The sequence below is a fragment of the Neocloeon triangulifer genome, unplaced genomic scaffold, assembly GCF_031216515.1.
Source record: "Neocloeon triangulifer isolate White Clay Creek 2 clone unplaced genomic scaffold, ASM3121651v1 ptg000014l, whole genome shotgun sequence".
Lineage (NCBI taxonomy): Eukaryota > Metazoa > Arthropoda > Insecta > Ephemeroptera > Baetidae > Neocloeon > Neocloeon triangulifer.
The window spans coordinates 25,229,193-25,252,414 of NW_026775556.1; the positions used below are offsets into that span (position 1 = coordinate 25,229,193).

At 35.3% G+C, this 23,222-nt stretch overlaps 1 protein-coding gene and 1 long non-coding RNA gene across 6 annotated transcripts in view; both read left to right on the forward strand.

The window, feature by feature from the left end:
* Positions 1-23,222, forward strand: part of LOC132200474 (uncharacterized) — a 230,440-nt gene that overhangs the window by 51,365 nt on the left and 155,853 nt on the right. For all 5 annotated transcript variants that reach the window (XR_009442164.1, XR_009442163.1, XM_059625959.1 and 2 more), the window contains exon 3: positions 2,841-2,884. Coding sequence is in view for 3 of the 5 variants with exons in the window: in XM_059625959.1 (XP_059481942.1) it covers positions 2,841-2,884 (44 nt within the window). In the remaining 2 variants the exon portion in view is untranslated. The remainder of the gene's footprint in view (positions 1-2,840; positions 2,885-23,222) is intronic.
* LOC132200348 (uncharacterized) lies at positions 16,023-18,702 on the forward strand. The gene is made up of 4 exons (XR_009442154.1): positions 16,023-16,249; positions 16,310-16,495; positions 16,547-16,717; positions 17,383-18,702. It is a non-coding gene; the product is annotated as an uncharacterized LOC132200348 (long non-coding RNA).

Here is a 23,222-nt window from a genome sequence, read left to right on the forward strand (position 1 = left end):
AAAAGAGAGCAGGGAGGGGCTGTCCAACGTGTCTCGCGTTGTCAACTCCTCTTTTAGCGCTCTCTATCTTTTTTTTTATCTTGTTAAGGATTCAGATTTAATTACGCCAGGCCGCCCGGCCGGCTCCGTCCACGAGACGAGCTTTACTTTTTTCCTCTCTCTTCAATTTATTTTGCAGAGAGTGGGAGAGCGTGTGGATTTATCGCCTCCTGGAATCGGCAGCTGCGAGAGCATAAATTCCGACGCGACCTGTCAAGAAAACGGAAGCTCGAGAGAGCAATCAATTCTCCAAGAGCTCTGCACTAATTTCCGCCCCGACCTAAAGAGCCAATATCCGCGACCGACTCTCTCACATTTCCAAATCCAACGAGCGAATTCCTGCGAAAAAAAAGAATAACAAATAATCGGCGGCAGTTGGCGTGAAAAACGACGCTAAGCGCTTTATCCTCCGGCGAGCTCCGTTTTTAAGTGCGAATTTATATCAAGGAATATGGCAAAGATAGGGCGCGGGGTATATAAAATTTTCGCATGCCGTCTGCTTTTATCTCTCCCCTTTTGCTTGCGCGCGATTATTGGCACTTTATTGATGCGTGACGGACGCGCCGCGGTTTTCGCTTTTAATTGGTCAGGAAATTAAAAAATATCAGTCTAATAAAATAAACCTGCGGCGACGCACGCAGGGGGTGAATATGAAATTTGTACATTCGGATATCTGCTCTTTAAATTGTCGCCGGCCCGCTCACCTATCTCTCTCCTATTTATTTGCATATCCTCTCGCGTAATAACGGAGAGCCTGCTTTTCTCTGTGTATCTTTTTGTGCTCGGATCCACGCGCGGCCAACTGGAAATGCGCGCGTTATTTATTTTTAGATGCTTTCCGATTGAAACTCTCGTCTCATTTATGGATTAAAAGAGGCGATTGTTTCTGATTTTCATTCATTATACAACTCGAGTATTTTGATTCATTGAAAGCGTTTTCCTTGTAAAAGATGAGCACTTTATATGAATTGCAGTAGATAAATTTATAGCATTTAAATAGTTTGAGGCATATTAAAGTTATAATTGTTTCAATATTTTATCATTTTGTATTATAATATTTTTTGACTGCAATATATTTTTAAATAAATATTTTTATTTTTATCTTTTTAATAAAACCCTTTAACATTTTTCAGAAATTTTAAATCATATAATACCTGAAAATTTGTTTAATATTGCTTATTTTGCTAAAAATTTTATATTTTTGTAGTTTTACAGAAATTAATAATTTGTTATTCTTATGTTGAGGAAACCTCAAATTTCTCAACTTTGTCAGAAATTTATCATTGAGGGAAGAGCAGTTGATAAATTTTTAAAAGGAATTAATGTTAAGAATGAAGTCTTGGAAATCTTAATAATAAGGACTAAGGACTAAATTGCTTTTGTGAAATATCAATTTAAACACAATTTGCAACTAAATTAATTTTGCACATATTAAGCTTAGTTTTCTTTGCAAAAGATTTTGAACTTGGTTGTACATTAATTTATCCGCAGAGGCACAAAACTGCACTCTCCATCTTGCCAAGTTTATTTTGCATCGGAAATTCATGAAAGGGTAACGCGCCCTTGGGCAGGCGGCTTTAATTGAAACTCGAGCCGTGCATGCTCGGCAAAGTCGGCGGCCCCTGGAAAACTTAATCCCCGGCCGGCGTCGCTGCGGGGTTGGGAAATAAGACAGAGCGCGCGCATTTGCACCCTCCGCTGTTTTCCGCCCTCGGTGTGTAATTTCCTCCCCCTGCAAGTCGTAAGCCGTTCGCGAGTGAGTTCCGTGCTTATCGATCTGCGGGCCAAACTTCTCGCTTCTTCCTTGCTTTCTGCGCACACCGACACACAACATGGCGCCTTTCCCTGCTCTTTGTACAATTCTGCTTCTTTGAAGCCGCTCTCTAATTTGGCAAATGATAAACAAAGCTGCGGGCCAGAGAAAACCAACTCTCGAAAAAAGTGTAATCATCGAAATGACGTCGCGCAATTAAACGCGGGCACGAGAGATGAATTCAAATTTAATGGTGCGGCCAGGCCGACGACGACTTTGTTGTTTCTGCAGCGAACGCACGCTTTTTGCCAAATTGATTCCTCTCTCTCGTAACAAACACGTGGATTTGCCGCCACTCTCGCCTTTTTGCGAAAACGAGACCGGCACACAAACTTTTACCTCTGATATAAATTAAAAGTGGAGAGTGGATTGAATCGCACACTTATTCTGTTGGCTTGAAACGCTCTCAGGTCGCCTCGCATTTGTTAATATCAAATTTCGATCCCAGTGCACTAAAACTGGTTATTTGGGAAATAGATCTGATTCCAAAAAAGTGAATAAATTAAACAAGGAAATAATAAGAGAAATTTGATAGTCCTCTCCCTGTATTTCTACAATTTTCTTTTTTAATGACTGGTGTGTCAAATGCATTGGACAAAAAGCACAGAGCTAGAATAAAATATGAAACTACTTAAATATAATTGAGAATTATTTAAACAGTTGAGAAATAAAATTGTTTGTAAATTTAATAATTTTAATTAAATACAATTTTTTTTAATTTTATTTATTATCTCAGAAATTATGAAATAGAATGAAATAAATAACTTACATAAATATTAATTAAACGAAAACATTTATTTGAAATCCTCTTCATTATATATTATTGGAGTAGAAATCTTATTTACAATGCTTAAAGTAAGGTGATTGTGATTTATAAATTCTAAAATGAACTGTGCAATGCAGTGAATTCTCTTATTTATTAAAAAAAAAATTAATGGAGCAGATTTAATTCTATAAAATTTCAATTTTGTTCTATTTTTTCTTTCAGGCTTCATCAACACGCTGAGAAATCAATCATCTGCTCCAATCAAGGTAAGAATGCAATCGACGCAAATTGATCTCACACCTGGAAAGGCCGTGCGCGCATTTTTTTTTTATTTTTGGCTCGGGCAGATCAGCAGCAGGCGCGAGAGTACATATGTGTTGTGCTAATCATTCGGCAATTAGGCAATGTCCATCATCGCAGACGCAAACACGACCGGCTCGTCTCTCTCACACGTATCAGAATTTATCATCGGCCGCTCGTAATAGACACGCGGGGCTGCATTTTCACAGCGGCCAAACTGGTTTCGCCAAAGACAAGAGCCGGAGAAGAAGCTCCGAATTTTATATTCGGACAAAATTTTCATTGTGGAGCTCAGCTGGTCTGGAGCATTTTTCAGCTGTGGCTTTTTTTCAGGAAACTTTTCCGCGCGCCCGCCCGCCGCTCATTAATCACGACAAGACGTGAAAAGGCGCTTTTTGCATTCAAATGCAAAAGCGCGCGTAATTTTTGTTGTTTCATTTTTTCCTGCAGCTGCGGCTCGTTACTTTCCTTTTATTACGAGACGTCACTTTTGTTCATATTTTTCTAGATTAAAACAAATAATACTGGTGCGCGTGTAAAAAATATTTTTAATGCCCCGCCGCCGCCGTGTCACATAAATTATACGGCTCTCGCGATCTTTTTACCGCCCCGAGGCCTCTTTATCTGCCGCTGTGCAGCTCTTTTTGCGCGAGAGGAAATTTGCAGGCCGGCCTTTGAAGATTATCTCTGATATTTGCGAAAAACGTCGAGAGCAACACACCAAGTGTCACGCCGCGTGAAAAATGGTGCAAAAAGGCGCCTCCGAGCTCTTTGTCCAACCGCCGTCTTTTCGAGCTCGCTGCAATTTTTCAAACAGACTCGACCCTCACGTGTCTGTCCAAAATGCTATTTATTTTAGTGGGAATTTTACACATCCGCCCTCTGAAGGAAAATTCTATCTCATTGTCAGAATATCGTCCGGAGTTCAACAAAATTCTAATTTGGGCCGAATTAAAATGTGTCTTTATTTATTTATCTGATATTCTTGATTTTAATGCATTGATATGCACAACCTTATAAATCGAATCATATACATCAAATTTAAAAACAAAAACAGTATATGAGAAGAATTGTTGTTAGAGGGGTGAATTGTCTCAAAGCACCCACACTGAATTTCATTTTTGATGAAAAAATTTCCTTAATGATGTTCTATATGTAAAATAATGCAATAAATGCAAAATATTAATGTTTTATGCAAATCATATATTATTTTATTTATTTGATAGTTTAATAAAAACGCTCTTAATTTTTTTTTTACTTTTAAACAATTTTGTATTTTTTAGAAAAATAAATTATAATAATAAAAGTTTAATAACAATATTTTCCCATTTAAAGAGATTTACTTTTACTGAAAAAATTTAGAGGGTATTATAATAAATAAGAATCGTTACATTAACTGAGACGGAATGATAGATATAAAGTTAAAATTTATTATGTAGACTTCTCAGGCCTTCGGTGGTGATATTGTATAAAATAATTTAAAATCATACTCAATTATAAAATAATTATTGAGCAAGTTTCAAGGTTATCAAGATTCAAGATTTCAAGCGAAATCACTTGTGCACTTATATTGGGAAATCAAATATTTCTGTTTCACTGACTCTAAGGCAATGATAATTATTTCCTGCACGTTTTTAATTAACAAATTGTTTTATTTAAGAAATTAATTCTGGAAATAAGATAAATATTGATTACTTCAATAAAATTTATCCAAATATGTTTGCTTTTTAAAATTGAAAATCTTTGGTTCATGATGTTGATTTAAGCCAAAGCCCATTCCATCAGCATTGATCCAAGCGGGGCTGTTTATTAATTAACGCGCTTGCCTGGGTCTATTTATCATCTTGGCAGAGCTCAAGATGCGATCCACCGCACTCGCTCGCCCTCGCTCGCTGCCGGATTGACAGAATAATGAAAACCGCAACCACAGAGCCAATGGAGGGCTGAGCCGCTGCTGAGCCACGTTGCCGCAGAGAGAAAAGCTGCTGCTGTTCTCGTCGGCAGCTTTCTCCTCTCTCTCGGCAGCCCTTTATTATTAATCGAAATTTGAATATTAATCTTGTTCTTATATGAAAAAGCACTTAATGCACTTTCGCTGCTGGCGTGCGTGAATTTTTCATTCTCGGCGTACCGTGGGAGCGACGGCGCTTGTGTGTTGATGGAATATCTAATTCAGAGGAGAGATTTTACCAGACCTTCATTTTATATACTCGGAAAAATAATTATATTTCAAAATTACAGAGGATATTATAGAAAATTAGCATTTATAGTATGTATAATTTTCATCAAGGCGATTCAAATGTGTGTATTTTTTTATCACAGCTTCTCGGAAAGCAGCGGGAAGGTTTTGTGCGAGGACGGATTTGATCTCCATTTGCACTGGGGGACGCCATTCGTTCGCCCCCGCTGCCACCCACCCCCGCTCCTTTTCGCTCGACCCTGTGTGTGCGGGGGGTGCGCACCCCCTTGGCAGCAGCAGTCATGCAGAGAAGATATTTTTTCTCGTTTCCTTTCGCCGCTCGGAACGGTCGGTCGGATAAAAGCAGAGCGCGCAGGGAAATTTACATTTTAGAGGCTCGGACGCAGGGAATTTTATTCGCTACTTACGCATGCCCAGCGCAGCACGCGCTCCTTTTGCGGTTTTACTTTGGAGGAATATCAAAGGGAAAAGAAATAAAAAATAGTGTGGCTACTGCTGCTGGTTAAGGGGGAGCCGGGCAGAGGGAGGGCGCTTTGAAAAATGAGAAAGAGCTAGAGCGAGTCGCCGCTCAAGATTATAATGAAAAAAGGAGCAGCAATTTAAATTTAATATCACCTGCTACCCCGAGTCCGAACCCTCCATCCAACCCTTTTTAATTAAAGAACAAGGAAAATTGAGATTTTGTCGCAATGCAGCCTCCAGACCAAACAAATACTAAACTTTACATCAGAAAAAAAGTAAAAAAAGTACTCACGTGAATCAATAAAGAAAACCGTTTGCTCCTTTATTTTTCTTTTTTTGCTCAGTGTTGGGATCGACGAGATCGATTCGGAGTCCAGATTGGAAATAAGAATAAGACGAAGAGCCGGCCGAGTCTGAGGATGCGCTGGAGGGAGAGGCTGCGATGGTTCGGACACATGCAAACCCGAAAGACCGGTCCAGCGCTGGAACGGACAAAGGAGACGAGCAACGTCAGCCGCCGCTTCGAGAGCGATTTCGCCAACGTTAAAAAGGTGAAAAGCAACTGCACATTATGCAAATCGCGAGCAAAAAGCAGCCGCGACTCCACTCGACGGAAAACAACTCCAGAGAGGCCCCTCGGGTGCGTAGGCAACAAGGGCAACGCGTTTGTCCCACCGGTTGCCTAACGCCGATGCGATAAGGCGTTTTACCTTGAAAAAATTCTGTCAATGCATTGCAAAACCATAATAACTTCCTCGTTGTATGTTTCCGTAATAAAATAAAAGACAGAAAATATAAATATTACAAATAATTAAAAAAAAAAAGAATTTCCTTCTTTAGTAAATTTGATGTTTGATGGAAAAAAAATAATTAAATTATAAGTGATGGAATATAAAATACATTTTATAATCAATCGAAACTTTTCTTTGATTTTGAATTAAGAATACTTAGAATTAGATGCATAATAAAATTAACCTTGTCTTAATTATATATTTTTGATAAATTTAATCTGCTCCCTGATAAAAGTACATTTTTTTATAAAAGTAAAGTATTAGAAAATTATCCATTGTTTCTAGACAAATTCATTTATACTTCGGTGATCAAACAATTAAGTAATAATATTCATTTCTAATATTTTTATTTACATTTTTGACCTTTGTACATTTATATTTTAAGTGTCTGACCAGCAGCGTGATAGACGTGTGTGGCAGGGCAGGTTGCGTTTTTTCCCCAGTCATATGGTAAGGCCTACCCCAGCACGCAATTTTTCTGTCACGCGCGCGCGATTCGCCGCAAATTATTTTTAATCAAGAGGGACAGGTCGCGTCGCGTGGCCCATCGATAACCGATGGTCGCGCACTTAATTAAAGCGGCAAAATGCAAATTTCAAAATCACGCTCGCAGCTCGCGTACGTCTTCTCCTCTGGCCAAACTCGATCTATGGCCTCGCGGATTATTTTGAGCGATTCACATGTAGCGGCGCCACAGACTGGTGCAAATGACAGCGCGGCCCATACCAAAACAGACGCTAACAAAAACCGACACATGTTTTTTTCCTGAGCTCTAAATAAATAATTCTAAATAAATCACGGATATCCATTAATAGCCATTATAGATTGTTTTCAAACTGGTGGCAACGAAAAATTGTCAATTTTAATCATTCCTTATCATTATAAATATGTTCAACTTAAAAAGGCACTGTGTATTTTCAAATGAGCGCAATGAAATAATTTATTAAAATTACATTGATTGAAAAGATTATTATCAAATTAAGCTTACTCTTTGCTTTAAAAAGAAAACAATTTGAGTTTATTTCTAATTAATTATTTAATAAAAATTTGAAACCGCGAGACCCTCGTTGCAAAGAAAAGAATTGAAAAATTAAAGGACAATTGACCGCAGTTGTCCTTTATTTTTCATTTTCCCTTTGCAACGAGTTTTGCTTGGTTTAAATTTTTCATGAAATCCACTTGATTAAATTTAATTTAATAATTATTTTAATGCATCTTCATCCAAGAGATACATTTTTCATCATCGCAGTGTTATCTATTTGGTTCTTCTCCTTCAGTCGCTGGTCCAGAGCGTGGGATCGCGGATGCTGCATCTTAGAAAACCCGTTTTCCTCACGCTCATCCATCATCAACTGACTCCTATAGCTCTCATCCCTATTCATTCCCGATCGCCACCCTATCCATTTATCCATCTCGTCGGTCCAGCATCCCTCCGAACTAGTAATGAAAATCTTTGAATATTTCCATCTCGCGTGCTTGGCAAATGCAAACGTGAAGCGGGTTCGGTGGCGCGCGGGGAGGGGAACGGGGATTTCGAGCGCTGGACCAGGGATGCTGCGACCACCACTTCATTGCAGAAGTAGCCACTACATGGCAGCACCGGGAGGACCGCGTTTTTTATTTCCCGAAATTCCTATGTGCTCGTGTGAAACTCGAGAGAGTTGGTGCAAACACTCGCAAAATAAATTTACGCTCTCGTGTGCTGCAATTTCATTTTGATTTAGATTCACGGTTAAATTAATCACACACTCCATTCTTACTACTAAAAAGTCATTACACCGTGGCGTCGTAGCATAAGTGAATAATATTTTTTAAATAAATGTGATATGTAAGTAATTAATATGCATATCGATGTAATGAGATAAAAATATAATATATCATTTTACTCTACTAGGTTTTTGAAAGATCAATCAATTTTAAAATGAAATTATGTTCTGCTTCTTTTAGTGATTTATTTATTTATTTATTTTTATTGAAAAATTGAATACTTTTTTATTTATCTAGGAGTTTATAATATCATGAAAAATTTAAAAAAAAAATAATCAAAACATGAAAAAGAAATATTTTGAAACTGTATAAAAGTAAAAGAAATGTAATTAATAAAGTAATCGATAAATTTTATGAAATTAAATTCATATTTGTTTAAATCTATTTAAGTTAAAACAAAATTTTTAAAACGTGAAGGAATTTGAAGGAAAATTTCTGGATTATACGCTAAACTTCCACGTTATTTTGTTTTTCCACGTTTGGGGATTTGGGCTTTTGGGGAAGACAAACGAGTGAAGTTTGGACAGAGTCTCTGTTTTGTTACTGAGGCTTGACCACAGTGGCGGCGGCGGTGGCTTCGGTTGCAGGCTCGTTTTTCCCTCGACAGGGCGAAAAAGGAGTTGTTGTTTTTGCACAAATAAAATGTGTGTATATAAAAATAAAAAACGTGAAGGCAAGGTGCTCGGTGGCAAAAAGCCTTTGGCACACGTGGGTCAATACCGGCCGGCCGGCCGGCGGAGCCACCCCCAGCCGCGGCCGGTTGCCGCGGCAACAAAGGCGGGGGGCGAAAAAAGCTGCGGAAAAGGCCGAGGTGGAGTCTGAGCGCGCGGGTGCACCCAATCCACGCCCGTCGCAACTCCACCCTGCAGCGGAAAAACGGCGAGGCTGCTTTTAACGGAGAGCGCCAACGTCGGCCATGATTAAAAGTAACCGGAGAAACGCTCGGATATTTACTCTTGGCGCGGCCATAAAACAAAAACACCGCCACTGTGCAGTCGGACGCAGCCACGCACGCGGCAGTGCAGGGATTCGCGACCTAAGCCTCCTTGACGCTTTCATCCCCGCAATTTTATTTATTGCCCACTCTTTCTCTCATTGCTCTAGTCCAAAAGCCTGCGTGTAGTTTTCGCAAATTCTGAAAAAAAAATCCCACACTCACTCTCCGCAGCCCGACTAATGAATGGGAAAACGATGGAGTGGCGCACATTTTTATAAATAAAATGATCCCATAGCAAAGTGCGAGGGAGAATGATCAACGAAATTTCAAATGAAATCAGTAAAATTTGTCTGAAAATCAGTAAAAGTCATCAGTTTTGATAGAGGTGAATCATAAAATAGGATGATTTTTAAAATTTGATAAGATTATTAATTTCTTAATTAATCATGAAAAAATGCAGGCAAAAAGAGTCCATAAAACGTTTGGATCTTTAAGAGATATATTTATTCAATAATTTAAAATTTGTTATTAATAATGATTAGATTCTTGTAATCGACTAATTCTTTGAAACTATTTTGAGTGCTATTTAAGATGAAGTAAGAAAGGTGAGAAAGGTTTTAATCTTTGAGCTAGAAATAAGTGCAACACAAATTTGAGAATCACATCTCAAAATATACATTTTATAAAATTATTAATATAAAAAAATGCAAATTTCATTAATAAATGTAGCTCTTTTTAAATTAAAACACATTCTTAATTTTATTCATTTCTTAATAATATTTATGATTCTTATATTCTGAAGGTGGAATAATAAATTCATTTTTATTACGATGGATTTTGTTCATATTTTTATACGACGATTTTTTAAATATGATGAAATCTCAGGTAATTATTTTTGAATATTTTGATATAATAATTAATCTTGCCTAATGAAATGCAGTATTTTTAATATATTTATTTTTATATAGGTATGCATGGGTCTCTATTTAAACAATTTTTTGTAATAAAGAAGCAGTAAAGTTGTTGCTATTGATTACAACATAGCCATAAAAGAGAATGTTATTTGATCGCAGAGTCCTCATAAGTTTTCTCAATACCAGTTGGTTGGCTGGTGTGTATGTATCAGTAACAGTTGCGCAAACTTTTCTTTTATTTCGATTTGTCAATAAACCCGAGAGCGAGTGAGCGAGCGAGCGCAGTTTCGCACGGTGCAAAATAAGCAAGAGTCCAGCGCAATTCCCACAACGCGCAGTGCAGCTGCTGGAGAAAAGAAAAGTGTCCAGAGCAGTTGTTTGACGAGATGCATTTTGCACACGCAGCTGCGCCCGTGTGGTCCATCCGTCTCGCGTGCAGAACAACGCATTCGAAATGATGCACAAAATCGGCGAGCGTGCATAATCTACTTTGCGAAAATGGCAGCCGCGGAGATTTAGAAACGGGTTTGATTCGATGGGAAAAAAATCGACTGCGACACAACAGGATGCGAACGAGTATTATCGACGTGAAAGAGATACAAAAAGAAGAAGACGGAGAGAGAGAAAGCGGGAATCAAGTGTGATTCCTCTTTTCTCGCACGGCCGGATTTTCTCCGCCGATCATTACTCAACAGCTTTCCCCTCATTCTGGAGCTGGATAAATTATTAATCCACCCTGGCCACTCGAGACCTGACTGATATCTTTGCAAAACTGACACATGCTCATGCCTCTAGTTTATTTTAGTAATCTAAAAACATATATAATTTTTTGATTTATTTCAAAAATTGTATTCAATTTTTATTACATTTTATAATTTTTATGATTTGCTAAGTTAATTTCATAAAAAAATCTAAAATATCTTAAATAAGATTTAGAGAATAAGGTGGCACTCTAGGAGACGTTTATAAAGGGGATAAATTTGGCTTTTTTATCTATTTAATTTTTTTAAATAACATAAAATTAAATACCAAAATTTGGTTGACAGATGAATTTTGATAGTTTGAAGATTTTGATGAAAAAATGTGTTTTTCAATTTTGCTGATTTCTTTTCTATTTACTTCCTCATGAAATAGGACTGCGACTAAAACTGTGTTTATTTTAATACAATCAACTTATTTTTTACAGGAAGACAATGCGCGTTTTTCACCATAAAATGTATTTCATATTTTTAAGAATTTTTGCATGCCATGTCTGCTCAATTAAGAATATTCAAAAACAGAAAATATTGTAAACGGTTCAATTTATTTATTTATTTTAGTCATACCTTATTCATTGGAATTGCGCTGATCCACTAGAAGTTTCGCCTATGAAGACAATATTATATCTGTTAATTTTCCACATCATGTGCAGGATCATCTGAAACAAATGTTGTTGAAATTAAGATTTGTTCCAAACAGAGCAAATTAAAATTAGATCGAAAATAGAAATTGTTCATCTAAGAATGTGTGCATCAGCATACCAAAAAACAATCCTTGTCCGTAAACTGGTGTAGAATTTAAAATTTAAAATCACATAATGTTCTCAAGCATGTATTCTACTCATATTATAAAAAAAAAAATGGAATCTTTTGAAAAATATGGAAAATGCAAGAAGTGAATGAAATGGTATTTACATTAATTCCGGCACCGGCCGATAACTCGACTGCTTGACTGGCTTGACTTCTAACTTTTTCCAATAAAAATATTTTATTAAATAAAAAATAGTTCTCTTGCACCAAATTTTTATTATTATTATTTGCTAAATTTTTTTCAGAAAATGGGAAGTGTAATAAACATTGGTTTTCTAGAGATAGATTTCTAAACAGAATTAAATTATACCTGTTGAAATATAAAATTAATAGCTCTGAAGAAAGCAAGAGAAATTTGAGGAAATGAGAATAAAATTTGAATTTGATATTTGTCCGACTGAGCACAGTCGTCGCAATTTCAAAGGAATGTATTCAAAATTGAGCATTGCAGTGGTGCCAGCCAGAGTTGGGAGTAGCGATGAGGGTCTTTTTGAATCTAGATTCCGTGCAGAAAGCAAGATTAATGCGCGCGTGCTGCGAAATTCGTGCAGGGGCGCATGAAATTTTAAACGTGGTGCGCCTGCCGCTTTTTATTTTCACGACTCTCGAGCCGCTTTTGCAAATTCGAAATGAGAGAAAATTCCGGCGCTTCCCTCTCTCTCTCGAGCGCCGGCTGCTGTTGCTAGGCCACCCTGTGTCGGTGCGTCGTAATTGCTTTGCACGTACGTCAAGTACACCCAGGAAACCTTAATGCACATCAAAAGAGCCATCACGAAATAACGAGTTCCACGCCAAAAACACGCTCTTCGCGAAATCCTCTCGCAAAAACTCATCTCGCTACTTTTGCCGACAGTCCAACTTCAAAGACTTGCCCCGAAATAAAATAAAAATTCAAATAAAACATAAAAAAAATCCTCCCGGATTTTACATTTTTTCTTTCTTAATTGTGCAAAAAAAAGGAAATCTGTCGAATTTCATCGCGATAAATTTATCAGCGGCGACGATCGAGTGCAATTAAAAAAGCATCGCGCCAATCGGCAAAAAGTGTCCTTGCGAAATTGATATTTAATTATCGCGCGCTGAGCAGATTAATTTTTGATTGCCCTGACGCGCCAGCCACGTCATCATCTAGTCTAATCAGCATTTGATTTGAGTCTGCGATTCCAAATACACGCATTTGTAGCAAGCACGTGCGTATATTATAGCCCTGCGATAATGTGCGACAATTAAGAAATGATTCAATATTTAAAAATATTGTACAATTTTAGTATTATTTTCATCAGCATATTTGAATTTATCACGCAAATTTTTTTTCGGTTGAAAATTTTTTTTACAAATGATTTTATAAAAAAAATTTATTATTAATATTAAGATGGAATTTCATGAATTTCTCTAAAATTTTCGCCTCAATTTTGAACGGCACGTAAATCTTAATTCATTTTATTTTTCATGTGCTTAAATTTTTCGAAAGTTTAATGATACAAATTAAATTAAACCGGTTAACGTCAAGAGAAAGCAAGATATCGTGATATAGAAATTTATCTCGAGAAATCAAATCCGTCTCTAAATATTTATTTATTATTGCACTGTTCAATGTTTATCAAATAAAAAATAAAAATAACAGTTGCATCAAAAAAAGGTTGGAAGTAACAATTAGGAAAATTAAATAAACTACAATAAAATTTTAATTGCAAAAACATAGTAAGCCCAAATAATTTTATTTTGAAATAAAAATCTCTGAAATTGCTATTACATTTTAATAAATTTTATATAAATTGTCCCTTTTGAGTAGCTTGGTAAGTAAAAATCTTTGTGAAATGGCTGCTCAATATAACCCACGTCAATTTTCTTTGTATTTCTAAAATAAAAGCATCAATAGAATTATAATTTTTATATTGGATCATAATTTTATTTCTTTGTTTTCTGTTTTTTTTTCCACCAAACACCATTGCATATCCTGCCCGAAGTATAGCGTCAAAGTATATCACGCCATAAGTCAATAAAGGATAATAATAACAAGAATATTTCTGCTAGTAATGTATCTATATTCCCATATTTCAATTTAATCCCGACTTAATTCTAAAAAAAATAATAATAGGCTATTTATTATTAATGTTATTAAAGTAAGATAAAAATCAAACTAAAAATTATCATTGAATGGTAACACTCGAGGGGGATTTCATGAAAAATTTAAACCGGGCAAACCTCGTTGCAAAGAAAAAATGAAAAGAAAAAATCCATTTTTTTCTTTCAATTTTTCATAAAAATTATCAATTTTCAATTTTTTTTGTATTTCTGAGATTTTGTATTTTATATTCATTTTTTTCATAGATATTTTTCCGGATTTTTACAAAGAGCCTCTTTTTTAATTATCCAATGTGCAAGAATTGTTTGTTTTTAAGGCAAAATAAATATCTAATTTGAGAAAAGATATGTTTTTATAGTATTTTCAAGGCACCCTGGGTAAGCCTGCTTTTGACTCCTTATACATCATGATTTAAATTTGAATCAAAGCCGCCGATTTTGCAATAAAAGTCAATTTAATAAAAGTAATAATATTTTAGCATTACAATTGTATTGAATTAAATACCTAAATTCATGCATTTAATATTTTTTTTAATTTTGATAATAATTTAACATGCGATCATATAAAGTTTTCTTTCTCTATTTTGGTCCCCATCATAAGTGTACAAATTTGGATCTTGGGTACAGAAAACATGAAAAAAAAAAAAATAATGATAGTGTTGGATAAAAGAGTGAACAAATTATAATTTAAAAAATTGTAAATTTTACTCATTTGATTCCATAATCATACATTTCTTATAATTACAACGGCCTTTTTTTATTTAATGAATATGTTCATTTTTTTTCTTCTATTTCGTCTGAAAAACACATTTTCCTTCCACACTAATTATTATAAATTTTTTCCTCTTTAAAATTTGTGGTCTTTCATGTCAGTATTTAAAAATTTCTAATTTGGCTTCTATTTTTCCTTTTCATTTTCATCTGAAATAAATATTTTTACTTATCTTGCTTATAAATAGACTTTCACCGTTTCCATGAAATTCCTGCGAATAAATTTAGACAAAGTTACAGAAAATTCGAGCAAAGTTGGTTCTTTTGGCTGAAATTTCTAATGCATTGCATTTCTGATTTGGATTGTTTTGGTTTCTTGAGATTAATTAATACGGAATGCGGTGATGATGAAGGAAGGTGAAGACAATTTGACGAGCGGCACGAGGCATTTTCCAGTCGAGTGGCCGCGAAGGATTGAGTTTCGTCGCGAGGGGTGGCGCATAGGCCGTTTGACTGGCTGCCTACATAAGAATGAGATGCAACTGGGGCGCGTGCCGTGGCGGCGAGACGAGACGAGGGGACCGCGACAAAGGGAAGAACTCGTCTTAACCCTATCTCCGAAAAGCATCCCCATTGTAGGCCTAGGCCACTTAGCAACGAACGCGCGCAAGGGTGAGAAGGGTGCTCATTGTCGCGGCCGGCGACCACATAATGAGCCACGGACGGACGTGTTGCTCCTTTCCACAGGCACCTGTTTACCTAATGTCACTTGCCATCTTTGATTAATCCCATCTGCGGTCAAATCAATGCAGCGGCGCTGAATCAAGAATTTTCAACATTTGATTAAATTTTAATTAAGTTTCTCTTCAAAGCAAAACTGACACTATTTTTAAAATTCAGTGATATAAATAAATTTTTTTTTCATTCTCAACTTTATGAAGTTAGAGAAAGGAAATGAGAAAACCGCAAGCGAACGCGCACAAAAAATGTTGCTGCGTGGGTAAAACCGGTGACTCGCAAGTCGGCCGACGCAGCACCAAACACCGGCGCCTTTTTTCCAAGCCCTGCCTTGATGGAGCAAAGAATTCGCGGATAAATTAAATTTCTTCCTCTATTTAATTTTTTAACAAGTTTGTAACACCCTAGAAACAAAGGATAATTATGCTTTTATATTAATTTGGTTCAATCTTCTGCTGTAGTGTTCATTGAGCTTGACTGAACCACTAAATATTTCAAAATAATTTGCAGGTGACGATACAAAAAATTAATTAGCTTACTTTGAAATAAAATAAGTCTTAATTGAACGAAAAAAATATTAAGCACTGCATTTTATATTGTAATGGCAAGGAAGAAGTTAAATGCAGCCAATCCATATAAAAGTTCCTGTAAAAATTGATTTTGTCTTATCAGATTTTCAAGTGCTGGAAATTACCAACTTTGATTTTATATAGTCATAAATTTTAGGACCAAGTCAATGTTTCTTTCCAATTTGTTCTAGATTTATTATTATTATTTTATCTTTTTTTATAGACTGTATTCTGTGTTGAAAAAACCTTATTTAATCCTTGCTTTTATAGTTCTGAGTTCTGATAGCAAGATTTGATAAGTAACTTCCTTGATAAATATTTTTCCTTTTATAAAAATAGAAACATGAGTTAATCTTTTCACTATCGTCAGATTGACATCCTGCTTGTGAATATGTTTTCTTGGCATACCAGCCAGCTTTCAAAAGGCTAATAGCGTCACGCGGTTAAAATTATTGTGAGAATTTCACACTCGCAAGTGTGTGTCTTACAATGGGAGGATTTCTAGGCTTACCGAAATACTTTGATTCTGTTTTTCTTGCCCTAATTTTTGTTTCCATTCAAACTTTGGCTCAAGGAAAACAAACAAACGGTAAGTTTTAGTCGAGTTTATTAATTCGCAGAGTTTTTTCAGTAAATAATTATCTTGCAGTTTGCACCACATATAAACTGATATCTCTTCAATTAATTGACAATTTCAATAATAAAAATGAAACACAGTATTTAAATTTGACTTGCGATGAGATCTTTTGCAAAGCAAGAAATAAAAGCAGTTGTGTAAAAAACAAATCACATTGGGACTTGAAGCCTGACGCAAACAACTATAACATTTTTGCTGGTAAATAATCTTAGCCAACAATTACTCGAATAATTATTTTCCTTATTGCAGATAATTGTTTTCAAGACCATTGCGATGATTGCCTTTTGCCACAATTAGATTTTGAGTATTGCAATGTGAGTGATGCAGCCACAAACAATTACACTTGCAAATGCAAACAAAATCGTACTTTACATTTTGAAAGATGCAAAGAAAATAAAAATAACTGGTGCAATAAGCATGGTGCGTATACATATTTTCAAATAAATGGATATTGTAATAGATGGTAACAACTTTTAGCGAGGTAAAGGGATTTTAAAATCGTGTCATATTTCATGCAAATGAAAATATTAAAATTCCAAACTGTATTAAGCATTGATGATATATTTTTCCAAGAAAAAATCCCTTTATCAAAAAATGGCTTACTGAAGTTACTCAAAATCCTAGTAGGTCTTTGCAGCAAAATTTAAAAATTTTAGAAATGAAATTTTGCAATACTAAATCCTTTGATGTTTCCAAACTTTTTTTAATTTTTTTGTACAAGAATCTCTTACAGAAAAAATTATAGTTGCTTAGTGTCCTTGTTGATTTATCCTTAAGCAATTACTTCTCCCAAATAAATCACACATAATTTATATATTCGTACACCAATTATGAGCCTAAAAGTGCGGATATTTTTGTTAAAAACTTGTATTAAAATTTAATTTTTTTTATAAATATTTTTATCATGCAGAAAATGGTTCAAATCGTCAAGATACATTTCGAATTTAAGTTTAATTATTCTGATCATTTTAATAATGCTTTAATGATGTCAAATCAGTTGAACTCTGTTCAAAACAAGTGAAAATTTTTACTTTTTAACTTCAAGAAAGTTGTGCTAAAATAAATACTGTATTAATTCTTTTCAGCAAAAATGCCATCTACCGAAGAGCCGCAATTATATCCTGAAATTATTGGATGCGTATTTGGAGTTGCTGCTTTCATTATCATTGTCGTAGTGCTGTGCATTTGTATTTCAAGAAACAGAAAACAAACAGTAATTATTGACAACGTTAAGATTCCAAAAATTTAGATGACACAGAATTTTCAAAAGCTTTGTTTTAATTAAATATTAATTCAGTGGAAAAAAACATTTTATATTTATATTTTCCGTTAATTTGAAAATATCTTACAAAAAACTAGCAAAATTGTGTAATTTTGTTTGCATGCCACACATATTTTAATAGACATGCCAGAATAGCGGGCCCAATTGAAAATTAATGTTTAATCTGGTATACAGAACGTGTCACGGTCAGGCCCTGTCGAAAAACACGCTGATTGCTTTGACTTCTTTTTCTTTACTATTAAAAGGAACAAAAAAAGATACAAACCTGTGTTTCTAGAAATAACCTTTCTATATCTTACCACTTCTTTCGGTGGGCGCTCGGTTTTCGTTAATTTCTTAAACCAAAAAATTGGTGTGTGAAATAAACTTAAATTAAATAAAATGAAATGATTCAACAAGAATAATATATTTCGCAACAATTATAGAGAAATAAACATCAATGCTAATATTATTCATAAAAAGTTTAGAAGTCTGTGATGATGTTATAAAAATTTGATGTCATATTATTATCATTCTTGGCTTTGTTTACAACAAAGGCTGCGCATCCCAAAATTATGTTCAATTCAATTCAATTCAATTTTATTGTTGTTCTGTTAGACAAGAATATTAACAGTAGTCTTTAGAACATGTCAGGTCTAAAATTAAAATTTAGAGAAAAAAACCCGTTGCTTAGGGCAAAGGGAAAAAACTATAGGATTATAGCGCGAGAAATTTCACTTGTCAAAACTGCACAGTAAGTATTCGTGTATGTCATAGAAGTTGTGTTCACTTAGCACTTGTTTCACGGCTGCCGTCAGAGCCATGGGGCCTTATGGCTCGGGCGGAAGACATCTTTTTTTTTTAGCCAACATAATAGAGCTGATGCTCGGCCTTTGGTTTACAAACAAATGGTACAAAGCGAGGAATAATTGAAATGTATTAATTAATAAATATTTCGTAACGTCAGTTAATTCATCACAATATATCATACAAATCTTCCATTTAAAAGAAGTGTAAGAAGGATAAAATAAAAAGTCAACCAAGGCTCACTGTAATGGATGTGGATTTTTTATCTTGGAAGTCTTAACAAATCATTGCTAGTCGTTGGAGCCTTTCTTTCAAAAAAATTTTATTTTGTATAAAAATGTGGTCATAAATAAAATAAAATTAATGATTGTAAAATATTATGGTGATGTTTTTTAACATGAGCTTCATGAAGACAAAAATTCTCAAAAAAATCTTTCTGTTTTCCATTTTATGTGAAAAAAGTGGAACTTTTTTGTTTTAAGTACAAACATGGATATTTGAAAGAAAGAAAAAATAATAATGAAGCAGTTAAAGATCCTTATTTTAGCACAAAGTATAGAATCTAAAGAAAAAAAAACATGATCTCTGGTCGTTTCACTTCTTTGCAATCAACCGAGGCAGGAGATAAAAATAAACGTCTCGTGGCGAGAGGGAAATTCTGCAGGAGAGCAAAGGGTCTGCTCCTTAATGAGGGCTGCCGGCTCGGGTGCGAGAGGGCGCGGCGCGCGTTCGCCATTCGAATGGTAATTCTCTCATTAGCATGCACACGTTAATGGAGAACGTAGCTCCAGCAGCAGCAGCACTCACTCGCTTCCATTTGGCACGCGAGCCTTTACTTTTATGGCTGCAAAAAGCTTTGAGCAAAGGCCGCCGCCGCACTGCACCACACCCAGCAGCAGCACCACCACCACTCTCTCGAAATAATAAAGTAGTCTTATGGCTCCGCGCACTGGAGGGAATTAAAAAACGGCATTACTTTGAATTTATATTAAAGCCGGTTGCCCAGCCGCGCACTGCTGCTTTTTTATTATTTTATTTTCCTTGCCTCGGAAAAATTTACGAGCGCCCCGTGCCGGATTAGCCCCGCGCGCGCCCTCCGGATTACGCCTCGCCCGTTTTTAAACTTTAATTAAGGATTATTTATTAGAGGGGCCGCCATCTTGCGTCCTTTTACGCACTAAGCCCAGATTGATGAGGCCAAAGACGTACGAAAATCATTTGTAACCGATCAATGATCAAATTGGAATTGGTTGTAATCTGGTGATAAAATTTTGCTAAAATCCTTATTTAAAATTACACGGGCAGTGGTTCAAGGTTAATTTAAAAAAATCTATTCGGAATTTACAGAAGAAGGTAAAATGTATATGAAATTGAAAATAATTGGGAAGATTTTTTTTATTTTTTTCCCTAAATTTTTAATTCCTGCATTTATTGTTTTTTTCAAATTTTTTTAGCTCCTATTGTGTGAGAACAAATAAGCACTTTTTAATCATAATTTTTCTCATATACACAAAATAAATTTATAAAGTGGCATTCAAAATTGATATGAAATAGAAATGATAAGGCAACATTGGTATTTTCTTTCAAATTTCAAGAGGGTAGTTTTATATGCATGAATTTTGCCCACTTCATTTGCGTTTTTCATCGTTTCTATCTCTTTTTCTGTCAACTCTCGCAAATAATTTAGTTGAAATTGGCGAACTGAAGGTTTTGTTGTGTTCCTTGTAAGTGCACCTGAGGTACTTTTGATTAATATGCGACGTTTACTAGCGCGGGTGCTGCTTCCATTACTCATATCTGGGGTACACGCGAGTGAAATTAATGGAGATTCTTCATGGCTATTTTATGACGGCATAAATAATGGAGCCTGCCGCCGCAGTACAGCACTGTCTTGTCACGCCGGCCCGCACGTCGCAATCTGAAAACGCAATTGCGCTTTTTCGCTGGGGTCGCTTTTATTTATGCCTCTGTGGATAATCTTTCGCAGAGGCTAAATATTTCATTAGGATTTTCCAACAGTGGAATATAACTATTTGAGGGGGTTGTAAATTTGGAAGAAATCCTTTTGGACATCCAACTGCGATGGTTTTTTTTAACACAGATACTCTTTTGAGATAATTGTAGCAATCGGAGAGGAAATTACGTGCCATAATCTACTTGTATCAAAATGTGGGAGAAAGTTTCAAAATTTTGGTCTTGTTTTAACTTGAAATTTTATTAAGAATCCCTACTCGTTTCAAAATCTGTTGATTAATAAATAATGATGCATTATGCAATGAGACAAATAGATCGGTAACTTTTGCTTTGAATACTTGGAATATCAAATGAATTTGAATTTAAGATAGAAGCAGATGCATAATTATCATCAAAAATTTTTAAGTGAATATTTCTAAAATTATTTGTTAGCTTTAGGTGCCATTTTTAATTTTTGTAAATCATCTCAATGTTAGAAAATTTCAAAGGAAAATAAAAATGATATGTTTGGAACAGGATTAAAATAATTTTTAACAGTAAATAGCTCGTTACTATCAGTTTAATTGGAATTTGGTTCTAAGGAATTATAAAATAGCTGTTAAATTCCCTTTTTTTATCTTCATGAAAGTGTATAATATTTCTAAATATTAAATTTACATTAAAATTATTAAATAAATATAAAAATATATTTTAATTTTATTATTAATTTGCAGATATGATATCTTTTAAATGTTTTCTTTTCCTGAGTGGATGAGTTACAATAGTGCAATTATAATACATATATAAAAGCACTCCATAAGCTAAGAAGAAAAGAAATGCATCAATTAATTGAATTTAATTTCAATGAACATTTTTCCCCTTCTTTCATATAGTAAGGACATTGAATAAAATTAATTAGTAAATAAATAGGTAGAATGTAAAGGAATTCTAGTAAAAATATTAAAAACGTTTTCGTCTGTTAAAGGAACATAATTTCCCAGGTCATGAATCCAATAAAATTTCCTTTGCAAATACTTCGTCGTGGTAAAATTAAATTCAAAACGTCAAGGTAAAGACTTTTTTATTTTTTATTTAGTACAGTGTTTGTGGGTTTTTAATCACTCATGTATACTCCTAAAAGATAAAAGGGCCTAGCACTTTAAATTAAAAATGTAATGAAAGCTTGACAACAATAGACTAGGATTTTGAATTGGGTAAGCTTTGGAAATAATCTCGGTGTTTTGTTGGGCTCTCATTTTCCGCGTAAATCTGCGCCGTGCTGTGTCGGGCTGCGTGAAAATCAATCCTTTCAAAATTCCGCAGCTGCAATCTTTTGTTCGGCGCCGCGCGTATAGGCAGCTCGCAACACCTCTTAAATAATTAAATCACGGCGAATAATGAAAGTTTCACGCTGATGGCGAGCGGGTGGGCGAGCAAAAAGCTTCGACCGACCCGACCGACCGACGTTATAATTTGATGAAACAACAAATTTATTCGGCCGGACTGAAATTATTAATTCGCCTCCTTTTGTCATTCAAATATTTAGGCAGCGTCGAAAATTCGAATTGCAGAGCAAGCGCGTGATAAATTTAATGGATTGAATAATGAATGAGGCAAAAAAGAATTGCCAACCTTGCGCGTCAGAGTATAATAAAGGTGCGAAAAAAAAACTCCCTCTCGTTGTTTGTTCCGATTGCAGCCTTAAATCTTCTTCCCTTTTGAAAAATCACCGGCCAGCCGGGGGCGGATTAAAATTTTCATTTTATTTTCTGCCGTCATTATTAATGTACAGACGGATGTTGCTTGCGTGCGTGTTGTGTGAGAGAAAATATATATGGAAATAATAATAAAAAAAAAACTCGCTCGGCCATGGCGCATTTTTCCACGTCCAACAATGAAGAGAGAACCGCGCGAAAGAGATTCCACCGGCCACTTTAAATATGAAAGACGAGACAAAAGAATGGCCCCTCTCGTGAATTATTGCTCTGCAGTCGTTTTTTTTTTCATATTTCCCTGGCGTTCGTGTGGGTGATTTATAATTAAAATTACTGGGCGAGTTGCTAGGGCGAGAGGCTCCTCCCTTGGACTTATCTGCTGCGCAAAAGTATAGTCGCTTTTTTACTCTCTCTCATGATTAATTAATCAGTTGGATTTTTTTTTGCCATGGCAAAAGTCTCGGATTTGCGGCGCACACCGGCAGAAAGAGGAGAAGCCGAAAACATTATATTCAATTAAATTTGCAGCTCGGCAACGCGGCCGTAAATATTTGAGCAAGGTATTAGCTTTGCCTTTTACACGAGATTTCACTTTTGCCACATTAGCCGCGCCGCAGCCGCGAAACTAACTTTGTCATTCGCATTATATGCCCCGAATTTGCTTCGTACACGCGCGCATAAAAATAATAATAATTCTATTGAGGTTGTTTCTAGCCGGAAAATGGAAAACGCCAACAAAATTAATATGAAAATTTGTTTGGCTTTAAATCAAATTTACATAATTTGCCATTCGCGACTCGATCACATTTGCAAATAAATTTTGCCCATCAGGGGCTTCCCAGTTCGACTTGCAAACGGTTCAAATGATAATTTTTTTATTTTTTGTACACACACGACCACCACCTGACGCTGGTCCATGGAATTTTTTACACTGAACTATTAAAAATAAAAATTGAAATTCGTAAGCAAAAGGGTCGCAATTCAAATTAAAACTTTAAAAATCAGATCTCAGTATCTGTTGAAGATAAAGTTAGAAAGGTGGTTTTTGTACTAAAAACTTTCTTTTTATTTTCTTTGAAATTTCCGCAAAATAACTTTACCGAGTTTTCCTGATTCTTGCAAATTTCCTGTCGATCCTTGTTTTGCATGACTTCATTTCAATTAATTTTGTTCAACATTTTCTTCTCAT